Source organism: Phoca vitulina, unplaced genomic scaffold, assembly GCF_004348235.1.
Source record: "Phoca vitulina isolate PV1807 unplaced genomic scaffold, GSC_HSeal_1.0 scaffold12, whole genome shotgun sequence".
NCBI lineage: Eukaryota > Metazoa > Chordata > Mammalia > Carnivora > Phocidae > Phoca > Phoca vitulina.
Genome location: NW_022589715.1, coordinates 30,193,453 through 30,207,225, shown reverse-complemented (window position 1 = coordinate 30,207,225; position 13,773 = coordinate 30,193,453). Strand labels below are relative to the sequence as shown.

At 42.4% G+C, this 13,773-nt stretch overlaps 1 protein-coding gene across 2 annotated transcripts in view; it reads right to left on the bottom strand.

The window, feature by feature from the left end:
• The window catches only part of SPRED2 (sprouty related EVH1 domain containing 2), a 115,006-nt gene that overhangs the window by 15,506 nt on the left and 85,727 nt on the right, over positions 1–13,773 (bottom strand). For both annotated transcript variants that reach the window (XM_032410834.1, XM_032410835.1), the window contains exons 3-4: positions 6,319–6,487; positions 4,080–4,144 (exon numbers count right to left, since the gene is read on the bottom strand). In XM_032410834.1, the coding sequence (XP_032266725.1) occupies positions 4,080–4,144; positions 6,319–6,487 (234 nt within the window). The remainder of the gene's footprint in view (positions 1–4,079; positions 4,145–6,318; positions 6,488–13,773) is intronic.

Sequence of the window (13,773 nt, the reverse complement as noted above, 5' to 3'; positions counted from 1 at the left end):
GGAGCTTGGAGGAAGTGAGTCCTAAGTTGGGGAGCAAACCAGATCAGCTTATCCACGGAGCTAAACTGTTCCTATCTCAGGCTGACAATGGGCCTCCTCCACAAGATATGCCAAAGCACATGTCTTCTCTGCAAGACAAAAGCAAAACAGAGGGAACAGACTTGAGGGTCTTTCCATTCTGTCCCTTTCAAGTCTCCCCAGCCCTGAAATGAAAGAAACTAAAAGCTGTTGGTCAGAGGCATCAACAAGAGTGTGCCAACTCTTAGCAATGCCAAAAAAACTCCTGTTAAACAGAACGCTAACCTTTCTTGTTGTCGTTGCTTTGTATTTTTTGCATTACTCACCTTCCAAATTTTACCAAATGGCTCAGGCCTCATGCCTGCATATTTAATGCCAGGCACAGCCTTGCCATGTAGGTGTTTGTGTTCACCTGTGCCAGTCACCATAACAGGTCCCCATGAGCAGAGGGGGCCGGGACGAGACTGTGTTGCAAGGGGGAGAGAGTTAAGGAAGGGCCAGAAGCCTCAGGAGCAGTCAAAAGCTTCCAGTGAGCGACAATGCTAGGAGCTCAGCTCCCGTTTGTAGACTCAGCAGAAAACACAGCTAGAAAAACAGGACACAAAGCTACCAAGCATCCCTCAAAATCACCCAACCTTGCATGGCCCCCCAGGATAACACTATGGCAAATGAATAAAATATGCAAACCTATGATCGTTACATACTGCATCTGAGGTTCAGTCCACCTGTTTATTGAGCACCTTTAGAGCAAAGCTTTATAGGGTTGCTGAGACTATAATGGTGAATGTCCTGCTTCCAATTAAAGATTCATTCATTCAGCAAATAAAAAATTTAAAAACGGAAAAAGGGCAGGCTTTCAAATGACAAGACAGAAATCATCACCAGAGTGCTTTGGAATTTTAAAGGCGACAAAACAATTGTAATCGACAAGAGGGAGAAATATCAAGACACACGAATGAATCAACAGCCCAAACTCAGAAAATCAGAACAGTTGCTCATTGGGAGTCTCTGCTGGTGGCAGTGGAAGGGAATGGAGAGGCACGGGAACACTGAGGGGGCAACGGCGTTGGCAGGTGGCCACAGGGTAAGTGTGTGCGTGCACATGCACTCGTGCACATGCCAAGCAGGATACTAATTTTCCTCTGAGGAATTACAGCATGGTTTCACAATCCTGAGGAGTCAGGAGGACAAGCTGGTTTGGGGGATAAGCAGGAGAGCTGGGGAAGTGTAAGCAGGGACAGCCCACGCTTGGTGAGCGCCCAACGGCTCTAGGGGGAGTTGGGGTGTCTCGTCCTCCACTTTATTTCCCAACATACATGCATCAACGTACTGTCCACAATGTCCTGTGTTCTTTCTAGCTCCAAGGAATCCCCTGAAGCAGAGGGAAGCCCCTGGTTCTAGTGGCAAAGATATACTCCTGGTTCTGTTCTCCCAGAAAACCCTCATAACTTTGGTCCATCCATAAGGTGGTTAGAAGGTCTTCTTGCCATTTATACTCTACCTATAATGAATGAGTTCCAAGTTCTAAATACCTGTCCTATCAATAAAAGTTCTAGAATACAACAAGCTTTGGGAAGCTGCAGACTATAGAGAAATCAATGCAGCCGCTCCCTTCCCAGGCTCCAGCTTTCGGACACCTCACTTACCTGGCCAGGAAGCCCCTGATGACCCTCCCCCGCCTTAACGTCCTTACTTATGTGGGATGAGTTCCTAACAGTCAAAGGCCTAATGATGAGGCCTGCCCTGGGGAAGGGAGGTGCCATTATTAATAGGCCCTTGTTTGTAAACAAATGCAATGAAGGCAAACAGACATCAGGGCCTGCCTGGAACACAATTAAGGGGAGCGCCTTTTCGGATGAGTTCCACTGAGTGTCTGGAAAGAGCCCTGCAGTTTCCACACTTCCTTTTGGGCATTCGGCTCTACCCTAGAGCAACAAGCCGAGCCCCTGTGGATTGAAGGACAAAACCGGGAGGGATGCTGGCTTCCATCAGCCCTTTCCCTCTTGCCCTCTCACGATTCTGTAAGTCACTTCTGGCAGGTAGCTGGGAAGCAGCTGTGCGTGACAGTTTTGCTCTGGGGCACAGGAAGCCACCTTTTAACCCGCCTGCTGGTGTTTGTCTCTTGAAAAACGTGACAAAGGAACAGATGTAAGCAACATGCCAACTGTTGAGAGGATCTGCTCGGAGCACTATAGGAAGCCTGTTCAGAGCCACATCACACCAGCCGCTCAATGGAGAGCCAACTGAATTCATTTCCTGACACCCCTACGCACGCTCTGTTCACATCACGTTAGGATCCGCAGCCCTTGGGCGACTCGCCGCGCACATCCCTGCTTCTGCCTTCGCCCCGTGCTGCCCAGCTTTGAAGCCCCTTCCTGAGCGGGGTTCAAAGGCCACTGAGGAACAGGTCAGCCTCACCTCCTAGAGGTCTTCTGTGACCCCCAGACCCCTCCCTGCAGAGTACCCTGGACTAGAATATTTACACAGTCAGTGCCCTTCCCCAAGCCTTCCACAGGTCAATCCAAACCGTCCTGCTTTCTCCACGACAGCTCGAGGTATGGTTTACACACCTCTGTATTCCCAAAGTAGAGTTTTTCAAATCACTGGTTCCATGGTGAGTGCACTGGGAAAATACGTTTAAAGGGCAGCAGCCAATATTTAAAAATATGAAATAAAAACAGCTTATGAAAGATACTCCTGGGATAGGTCAGAAACTAGTGGAGAACTATTAGATGATTATTACAAAATTCCTATTAATCTTCCTAGGTATAGTAATGATACTGTGCTTTGTAAGAGAACGCCTTATTTCTAGGAGATGCATGCTGCAGTATTAAAAGAATTGAAGCGCTGAGGTGACTTACTTTCAACTGGATCGGCGAAAACCAAAACCAAAACCAAAGCCAAAACCAAAACCACATGTGTGCACGCATTCACACATGCACAGATAAAGCAAACGGGGGAAAAATGTTTCAACTGCTGAATCTAGGTTTTCACTGTGTACTTTCAATTTTCCTGCGGTGCTTTAAAAGTCTCATAATAAAAAGTGGAAGAAAATGAAATGGAAGAGGAAAAAAATCAGAGTGCAGAACATGAAGTTAAGATGGGCGCCTGGGTGGCTCAGTTGGTTAAGCGACTCTCTTCAGCTCAGGTCATGATCCTGGAGTCCTGGGATCAAGTCCCGCATCGGGCTCCCTGCTCAGCGGGGAGTCTGCTTCTCCCTCTGACTCTCCCCCTCTCATGCTCTCTCTCAAATAAATAAATCTTTAAAGAAAAAAAAAAAAGATCTGGTTTCAGGTGTCTAAGGATGTGTGTGTTGCGTAGGTTACAATGTAAATGTATTTCTTACTGTGGGTCAAGGCCAAGAGTTTGAAAAGGCTGCCCTACGGCTTCCTCACTGCACCAAGCACACCGCAGGCTTGCAGTGGACTATTAGTTAATTAACTTCTAGAAGCACAGGACTTCAATGAAGAAGCAAGCTGAGAAATCATTTGGTCTCCAGTTATATCCCATTAACTCAAGCTGTGTCGAACTATCCAAGCCCCTTCCTGCCTTCCCATACATGGGCCTCACCTCCAATCAGCCTTCAGGCCTTTCTTATCAGATGTTTAATTACTCATCAGAAAGGCTATTCTGGCTCCCCCACCCCCACCCAGATGCCAGGGAGGGGTTAGCAGAAGACTCTGAGTTGGGTGACCAAGTATCCCAGTTTGCCCCGGCTTGACGTGTCTTGCAGACTTTGCAGACTAGTGACTCTTGGTGTTAAAATTAGGACAGTCCCAGGCAAGCCAGATAGCTGGTCACCCTGGATCTGAGGGAAGATGTATGAGAACCTTGGACATATCGGGGAGAGTGGATGCAGTTGCGCCCTGTGGCCGATGGTACCACGGCAACATGGGCAGACCCAGTAGAGCAAAAGTTGTGACAAGACGGAGCTCTCCCTCATGGCATCCCAACAGCGACAGCAAATGCCAAACTGCGGAGTGGCTCTCACACCCTTAAACAGAACCTCTCTCCGATTATTCACCAACTAATCCGGAAAGCAAAGGGCAAAGGGAACTTACTGTAAAAACATCATCATCGCCAAGCTCAGCTTCATTATGGATGGTGGAAGATGAAGTGGTTGAGCCTAAAAAGATAAAAAAATGTAATAAGATGCATTTCCAAAGATGATACGTCAAAGCCAATCATTTAAAAAACAGATTTTAATAAAACCACATTCCATTCCTTTCGAATGTGAGTTATCAGTAGAAATACATAACCTGGGAATTAAGTGTTTTTAATTTACTCCTCTTTAATTGACTCTAGCTAGGATGTTCCCTAAAGTAAATCTGCCTACTGTTGTTCTCAATCCCTCAAACTTCTGGCCTGGCCACTAGAGAACAAGCACCCAGAGAGCCACCTCAGAGGGGACAGGGGGCCCTGCCCACTGCTTGGAAGCATGCACACCACGACCAGCCTCTGCTAGTGGTGCCCCAGGGGAGACCCGCCACAGTCTCCGTGTAAACAGGACTTACTTTCTGGTCTTTTCATCTGCCAACAAGAGGGCTTGACTAAATAGCTTGTAGGGTCACCTCTTGTTCTGAAATGTAGATACTGGACTCAAAAACCCAGCCTGGGGGAGCTGCATTCCAAGTGGACACCATGCAAAGAGGTTTTCTCTTGCAATGTTGGGGCACCAGTGAGTTTTCGGTTTCTGCAGGCCAAAATTTGGGCTCGTGCCTGAAAACCCAGTTTATTCCATCATGGAATGATTTGGGCGTTTTGGGTTTGATTTATTTATGTGTTCATCTTTTCTTCATTCTGGTATGTAAATCCACATAACATCTCCCTTTTCCCCTAACAGTACCTGATACTGTGTGGACCAACTTGATGGACACTGTTAATGGCCAAAAGGAAAAACATACTTAAATCTGCATATGTGATAAGTATACCAACAGGGAAATTTCTTCTTTATCTTCTTTTCTTGGTTAGGTCTTTAAAAATGTGCATTTAGAAAATATTTTGCTATTCCATAAAACTGAAATTAAAAGAACTGCTCAGAAAGGAATGAGAACTATTTAAATTTCTAACAAGGGATTGTAGGAGAAAAAAGAAGTCCTCTGCTCAATACTACTGATCTTTCAGGAGTGTCCTTTACTAGTTTAATTTTTCTAGTCAATTGATGTTTGAGGAAAATTTGACAGAAAACAGCCAGGTAGAGTACATACAGAGACAAAAATTACAAGTAAGAGAGTCAAATTTGTGTGTAGCTTCAGTGAATACGTGGACATACTGCACAATTCTATCAATAATATAGGAGCTATTTTCTCTGTAAACATTTAGAAGCTATGTTTAATAACATTCTAAACATCTGCCACTTTATGTCAGACCCATAATGTGAACACTGGTGTTTACTACCTTTTTGGCCATCACATGGTTGGGGTGAACAGACTCACGATCTAGCTAGAATTGTCTTACTACTGACGTTGAGTAAGTTTTCTCTGTAAGATTTGCTTTTTGCTCTCCCCCCAAATCCACAAAGAAGAATATGACTTCAGAACACTTTAATTCTTAAACAAATGCAGCCCACGTTCTTTTGTAATTAATCTCCCCAAATTCTGAATTGGGCTTTCACGTGCCTTGCTTGAGTCTTTCTCTCTTCACAGGGCCCAGGCCATGGCACCTTTAACTCTCTGAATGAATAACTGAATGTGCTGAAGTCAAGAACTTGTGCGTTTGCATGTGTGGACTCTAGAAAAGCCCATGAGAACTGACTGCGCAAGAGTCTTCCAGGCCACAATCACATGCAATACAATGTCTACTACCCACTCTCCCACAGACTTGAGGCCTAACCCGAACCAGGGCTCCAGGAGTCACAGATCCCCTTCCTTTTCAGAGCAGACAAACACCCTGGGCTTGCATTACAGGAAGGCAGTGGGAAGGCCTGGCACCTTCTGGGCCCATTAGAATCCACTCTCCCTTTCTGAGCCAACACGGATCAGACCAAAGCCATTTCAATAGTCAGGGGAAGGTGAAATTTGCCAAAAGTCACTGACATGGAAGTCCAGAACTTACCTTTTCGGAGCAGAGCCTAAAAATCAACTGGGATCACCCTTTACTCTGAAACCCATCTCCTTCTCCCCTGTACTGTCACTTGGAAATTGTTCTCGGTGGCTGTTCCTGAAGTTTTGGCATCTACTGACCTAGCCCCCAGGCCTCCCCCCAGTAAACCATAAATACAGGATGGCAGACAACTGGAATAAAAAAGACCTTGGAACATTCCCATTGTTCACCTAAGAATGCAATGACAAAATTTGGTACCTTCTATAAGGTCTTCGATTGCTTTCCTCACTCCCCTGTCAAAGGCTCGAGCATCAGCAGGGCTTTGGAAAGTAAGTCCAAATTTCCTATTGTCGACCTTCCAATGATGAAAGGTTGGGTTGGCTTTGGTGTAGACCAAGTCCTTTCTTACATAGCATTCCAATACCACCTGAAGGATTGAAACACACAGGCTGGTTACTTGTGAAGGAGTCGTGATGGTGTCTGGTTACCAAAAATCCAACTAGGAACCATCCATCATTGCTGGCAACTAATGAAAACCTTCCATCCCTGCCTTCTCCTATCTGTGAGTCTCTCCATCTTGAAAGAAGCCTTTGCTTTCCTTGTGGACCATCTGCTCTTTGTTGACCCCGCCCTGTTCACCTTTGGTGATCCTCACTGTACTTTCTAACCATCCTGGTTCTCAGTTATTTTAATTCCTCCCACCCCTCACTGGGGCGGGGTGGGGGTGGGGGGAGGTTGGTTACTACGCTGAGGGGCCAGGTCTTGGGGCTCTTGCTCTGTTTCAGATTTACTGCTTCTATGTCAGGGCCTTTGTTTTAATGGCTCTCAATCTTCCCTCCTCTGTCCTGATGGGTGTTTCCCAGTGACCTCACATGCAACATGTTGAAAAAATTAACCTGTTCTGAACTTTCTGCCAACTTCCTGTATCTAGCAATGCTGACCCTTCCCTGTTCACGTTCTCCAGCTCAAAATCTCTGTGGTTGTCTCTGTCTCTTCTGCTTTCCCTATCTCCTGTATTATTGACCATCAGGTCCACTTCATTTTACTTCAACATCTTCTAGATCAACCTCATTTCAGTTGCCCCCACCGTGATCTATTAAACTTCTATCTGAATTATTCAAACAATCTCCAAGTTTCTGGTGATCTAGGCCCAGAAATGCCTTTTACTAAGCTGTGACTTGGAGTTGATTGTTACAGACCCTTGATCATTTTATCTTTAAAATGGAAATAACACAGACACCAACATGCTTGGAAAACACTGAACTAGAAACTTAACAGGGTCACACTCATTTCCCAGGATATTCCCACCATCACATTTTACTCTTTTATTTACTCCAGTTCTTCCTGTGACCTTCACAATTTGGTACTTGATTTCACAGATTTTCTAACAGTTTCATGTGCATTAGCCTTGTGCCCCTAACCAAGCTGCAGAAGATCAAGATGTATTACAAAATAACTGCATGGCCAGCACAGCGCTGTTGTTGATAAAGATACCAGGGTTTAAGATTATACAAAGAAGCACTGCCAATCATGTGAATGTAAACGTCATTCTTTATTCATAAAAAACTCCAAAATAGTGACAATATTTATTCCTACGGCTTCATTAGGTACACCAAGATGATTTTGCTAAGTTTAATAGCTTCGATCTTGTTCTGGCAAAGCTCCACATTTTTTTTTTTTTTCAAAGCTCCACATTTAACAAAATAAGATCTTATTAATTTTAGACTAAGCGAAGGGCAAGAAGAGTAAAGCCCTGCCTAAATTAGTATAAGTTCAAATTAGAGAATAACTTTAAATGCATACAAGTTTCAAGAGTACATCTAAGCAAACATAAATTAAGTGCTGCCTAATAAATGGTCTCTGACTTAATAAGTATATGAGTATAATAGTCACATTGGTATATCAAATGGAGGTCCCCAGCAGTTCACTTTATCCCATTGTATTGAAAGAAGACAACGGTCCCCTCACACAGTTCTATTTATGGTTAAATTGCTTATTATGGCCATTTTTCTCTAAGAATAGTGCAATGATTAAATGTCAGCCCAGCCCCATTCCAAATTGGGGAAATCCAAATAACCAAGGCTTTAACCAACAAATGTTATCTATTTTAGAATTTAATAGTCTCAATTCAAAGTCTCAAAATAAACTTTTTTGTAAAAACAGACTTCCAGTTTCTCCGTATTTTTTTTAAAGCAAACTCTATCCCAACGTGGGGCTCGAACTCGTGACCCTGAGATCAAGAGTTTTATGCTCTACAGATTGAACCAGTCAGGCGCCCCCTCCATGTTTTTAGGGTAAAAAAAAATTAGTCTTTGGTCAATGTTTTCCAAGTTTAAGATCCTCCAGTGGCAAATTTTCTTAGGGAAGTTACAAAATTCTTAGAAAAGTTCAGCCACCTAAAATAAGTGAGGGGAAGGGGATCAGGTACCATCACTTTATGTCCCGTTAAACAAAATAACATCATTACATATCTAAGTTTAATGACAAAAATGAAAAAGTTCAGGTGTTTTCAACCTCACAGGTGTAAACCCTCTAGTGAAGTTTGGTATTAACTTAAAACTTGAGAAAGTCTTTAAAAAGATTATCTTTTTAAATGAGATGCATGGGGAGAAAAAAAGGTGATTAAATATTGTCATTGGAAGCTTTAAAAGAATCTACACAAGAAATACATATCGTCAAAGATTTAAGTAATCTACACAAATACACGAAGGCTCCATTCTGGCTCCTCTCTCCTTCCGCACCCTCAATGCTTCTCCACTTCCAGAGTCAGCCACTGTCAGGATGGGGGACACAGAGCCAGGTCCCTTCCTGCGGCTTCTTTATATACGCACCTAAGCTTGTGAGTGTTTTTAAATGTGGCCACACCTATAACTGGCTCTGCAACTTGCCTTTTCTTTTCCTTGAGAACACGTCTTAGATACAGGAAAGAAGTTTTGTTTCATGGCTCAGTAGGGATACGTTAGGATTACGCAGCCATTTTCCACACTAATGGGCATTCAGGTTATTTCTTTTCTTTTTTTAAAGATTTTATTTATTTATTTGACAGAGAGACAGAGAGAGAGGGAACACAAGGAGGGGGAGTGGGAGAGGGAGAAGCAGGCTTCCTGTGGAGCGGGGAGCCTGATGTGGGGCTCGATCCCAGGATCCTGGGATCATGACCTGAGCCAAAGGCAGACGCTTAACGACTGAGCCACCCAGGCGCCCCCAGGTTATTTTTAATCAGTCGCTTTTAGCAATAGTGCTGGAATGAACATCTTGATACATGTTCTCAAATTTTGTTCTGTGAGCTCTTGGGAGCCCTCCCTCTCTACCCCCTCCTCACTTCAGAGGGTCCAGGATGGCAAAACTATTTTCACTTAGGGGCGCCTGGGTGGCTCAGTCGGTTAGGCAGCTGCCTTCGGCTCAGGTCATGATCTCAGGGTCCTGGGATCAAGTCCCGAGTCCAGCTCTCTGCTCAGTGGGGAGTCTGCTTCTCCCTCTCTCTTTGTCCCTCCCCTCTCACTCATGCTCTCTTGCTCACTCTCTCTCTCATGAATAAATAAAATCTTAAAAAAAAAAAAAAACGATCTCACATAGTAAGACAGTTTTTGCCATTTCTGGTGAGGGGGCCAAAGGCACAGTGAGTAAAACCTGTGTGCCATGCATGGAGGCAAGCAACAGCACCAAACTCGACGCAAATCACCAGATTCATTACTGCCGCTCGGGCCAAGTGGAAAGGGCCACTTTTATGTCGGATTGTCCTTGATGAAGCAGTTAACAAGTATTAAGTCTTGACCCTTGAACACACAGCTTTTATCCTGTGTGATGAAATGGGAAGCACACATAATTGGATTCTCAGATCTGCTTCTGCCTTCAAGCTGCTGTAATCCGTTGCTCTGGCTGAAGTGTATGAAGAAAGGTGGGCTTTGCACAAACGCTCAGATGGAAGGGGAGGGGCACGTCTAGCAGCCTGTTCACTTCTGCTGCATATGGATGAACGACTTATGCAACTGCTTTAGTTGTGACTTGAACGAACTGCCTTTCCCAGGGATCACCAGGTTTACTTGAAAGAACAACCGACAGATGAACGATGGTTATTCAGACCCAGGATTTGGCAGATACTTTCTTGAAAATGGACACAGCCAGCCTGTCACTTCAAGGAAAACAACTGGAGGTATTTGTTGCCAATAATAAAATCTGAACTTTCTAGTGAAATCAGAATTTTGGACAGCTTCCCAATACTTAACAACTTTTCTAATGATGTTAAGAAATGTGATTTTTTGGTACTGCAAAATTAAATGCATCAACATTTGGAAGATCCGCTGAACTCAGTAAACCATTATTTTTTAAATGACATGATGTTAAAAAATCAGGAACGAGTAAAAGGTCCACTCAAAGTGAAAGATAAAGCAGTAGATTTTAATGTAACAGGGTATGAAAAGTTCATTAATGTGGATTCGGATCGCACATTTCAGAAACTACTGTAAGCTGAGTTTTAGTGGGGTATTCAAGTACATTTACAATTACCTGAAAAGGCTACTGATATTTTTCTCCCTTTTTGAACTACTTATTTGTGTGAAGCTGGATTTTCCTCATACACTTCAACCAAAACAACAAACAGCAACAGCTTGAAAGGAGGAGTAGATATTAGAATCCAGCTATGTTCTATTAAGCCAGAGATTCGTAAAAATATAAAGCAATGCTACTCTTTTTTCCACTTATTTTTATTTTGGAAAATAGTTATATAGTAACTTGTCATAAATAGTTTTTTAAATTTCAGTTTTAATTTCTAATACGGTAAAAAATAAGTAGCTATAACTCATAAAACAAAATCCTTTTGGGGTCCTCATTTTTAGAGTGTACAGGGATCCTGAGACCAAAAATGTTTGAGAACCATTGCTTTCCTTAAATCTTTGTGTGCAAGACTATCACTATAGGATGGGGTTTAAATATGAAACAGCCAGGTTAAAAAGTATGTACACTTAAAATGAACATCCTGCCAAATTGCTGTTCAAAGAGCTTCAGCAGCTGGAACTCCCACCAAGCGTGTATGTATGCTCACAGACCTGCACATGTACAACGAATGGAATGACCAGCCTTTTAGAGTATGGGGTTCATCTTCGTAGGTGGTTTCTCATGGGATTTAAGGAGTAAACTTCTCTAGTTTATCTAAAATGATTCAACTCAGACATTTTACATTTACATATAATTTCTCAGGAAAACTTAATTGTCCCCAACTTAAAAAAAAATTATCCAAATAACGATTTCTGAATGGATGTCTGGAACAGACTTTCCCCACAGAAACAATAGTAGCTCTGTTCACAGGCTTCAACATATAATTCAAATAATAACAAGAACAAATGTGTTAAATTCTAGAACTGCACTACATTGGAAAAACTAGTGATAACACTGTTTCTATCAGAAAAAGCACTTCTTGTCCTAGTTGTAATACTAGCAACTCTGACACTATCCATCAAAAATGATTTCCACCCTCTCCTCACCATTCCACCATTTAGAGTGGGTCCTTCAACAACCTACCCTATCTGCAGGCTCCCATGTGGGTTCATACCCTCCAGTGGGGCAAAAGTGCTGTGTTAGGGAAGCTTGGAGGCCAAAGGAGGAGTCACCACATCTCCAAAGGGTGTGTGTGTGTGTGTACTGTGGGACAGGGTGGGGGGATCAGGGTTAAGTACCACAGAGTAGAAGAGTCCAGAATTTCCCAGAGTACGAGGGGTGGAGAGATGGAGAAACACAACTGGGTGTGTGATTTCAGTTCGAGGGCATATAAAAGTCTAGAAGTATAGAGTCACAGAATATAGAGGGGACAGGAAGAGAGACTGAGTGACTGAGAAACATGACGGGGGGGTGGGCGGGGGAACACGACGAGGTGACGAGGCACACAATCCTTGTGCAATAGCAACAAATAACAGAAGCTGGTCCACAACCAGGACTGCCCTAGTACCTTGCAGAGTTAGTGTGAGGGGACCAGGTTTTGGCCTCACAATGAAACGGTTTCCAATGCTGGCTCTGCTAATGACCACGTGCCTAGATCGAGGAAATGGATCACTTCTTGGAGCACTGAGTTTTCCCAATGCAAAGTGGAGATAAAAGTATCTTCCTCCTTCAGAATATTGCAGGAATTTAACTGAGGTTATTTACATAAAGGGCCCTGACCAAAATGGTAAAAGTTTACAATTATTATGTATAAGTCAGTGGTAAGATACAAGTTTATAAATACATTTCTAAAATGAAGGGGCTGGATGAGACAATCTAAAGGCAATGTTAGGTTGACATAGTCTATGACAAACTATGAAAATACCAAGAAAAAAGAGATCTAAAAAGATTTAACTGCTCAGGCAAGATAATTTGCTAGCACAAAAGTAATAATAAAAACAAAAAGGGAACAAGTGAAAAAAAATTCTATCAAAATTTTTGCTAGAAAAAGAACACTAACTAAAACAAAAAGGTAAGCAACAAATTTTAAGGGTATTTGCAGTAAATAAGGCAGATGAAGATTAATATCTTTCTTATATAAGAGGGCATGCATGGCAAGGAGAAAAATAAGGCCCCCAATAGATAAATAAACAAAGAACACTGACAGATAATTCACAGTTACAGCTGTTTAACAAACAGAAACACATTGATGCCTTTAGCACTCGATAACATGATACCACTGTTCCTCTGTCAAATTGGTAGAGACTTAAAATACATGAACCTCCCATGTGTTAAAGGAAATTCTCATACACACTGGTAGCAGTTCTTTGTACAAGAATCCAAAGTCATAAAAATTTGACCCCCTAAATTATTCCAAGAAAATAGTAAATGTGGAAAATGAAGGTACGTCATATGGGGGGGGAGGAACCTTAATATTTATAATAACCCTAAGGAGATCATCAAATCAACAATGTTACATCAACTTGATACCAGCACTGTGGAAAATTTCTTATGAGAATGTTAAGGCAAAGCAAATGAGATACAAAATTGTTGACAAGCTCTGGTCAGAGCTATGTAAAAATAAAAATATGCACATGGGGGAAAAAACTACACCAAAGGGCTAACAGCAGTTGCACACATGTGACTTTGGCTCAGTTTTAGGGTCAGAGTGACAGGGTTTCAAATACTGGTTCCAGGCCCTCAAGATGGATCACTGAGAACAAGGAGTCTTTCTGAATCTTCATTTTTTCAGTTATAATTACATAGGCTACTGTAAGGACACAGTGATGTGACCTAACTAAAGGGCTAGCATTGTATTTAGCACATGGTAGGCATTAGCTGAATGGTAGTTTTTTTACTTTTTATTGGTAGCGTGGTTACATTGCCTTTATTGTGATTATCTTGTAAATAAGGATGTTTTGATTATTTGACTAATACATAGGGAATTTCCTGAATGGACACCCTTCTTAAAATGAGCTATGTTCTCTCCCTTTAAACTTTCATTCATTGCATTTTTGGAAATGAATCAAGTGTGAAAATAGCATTTCTGTTAATCTATATATAACATTTACAAATTGTTCGGTCTTATCTGTTTGGTAACTTTTTTAAACAGTAAGAAGTGGTTGCAAAAGAAGATTAAATTTGTACATTTAACTCATAAAACTCAACATGTGACACACTTGCTGTTAAGAGTCTCAGATGTAACACTGACATTTCCTGTGGTGTCTTTATATTTTCTCTGTTGAGATCCAGTATGATCCTGCACATTTGGAAGCAACAGTTGGCTTTTGAGTACGTGGA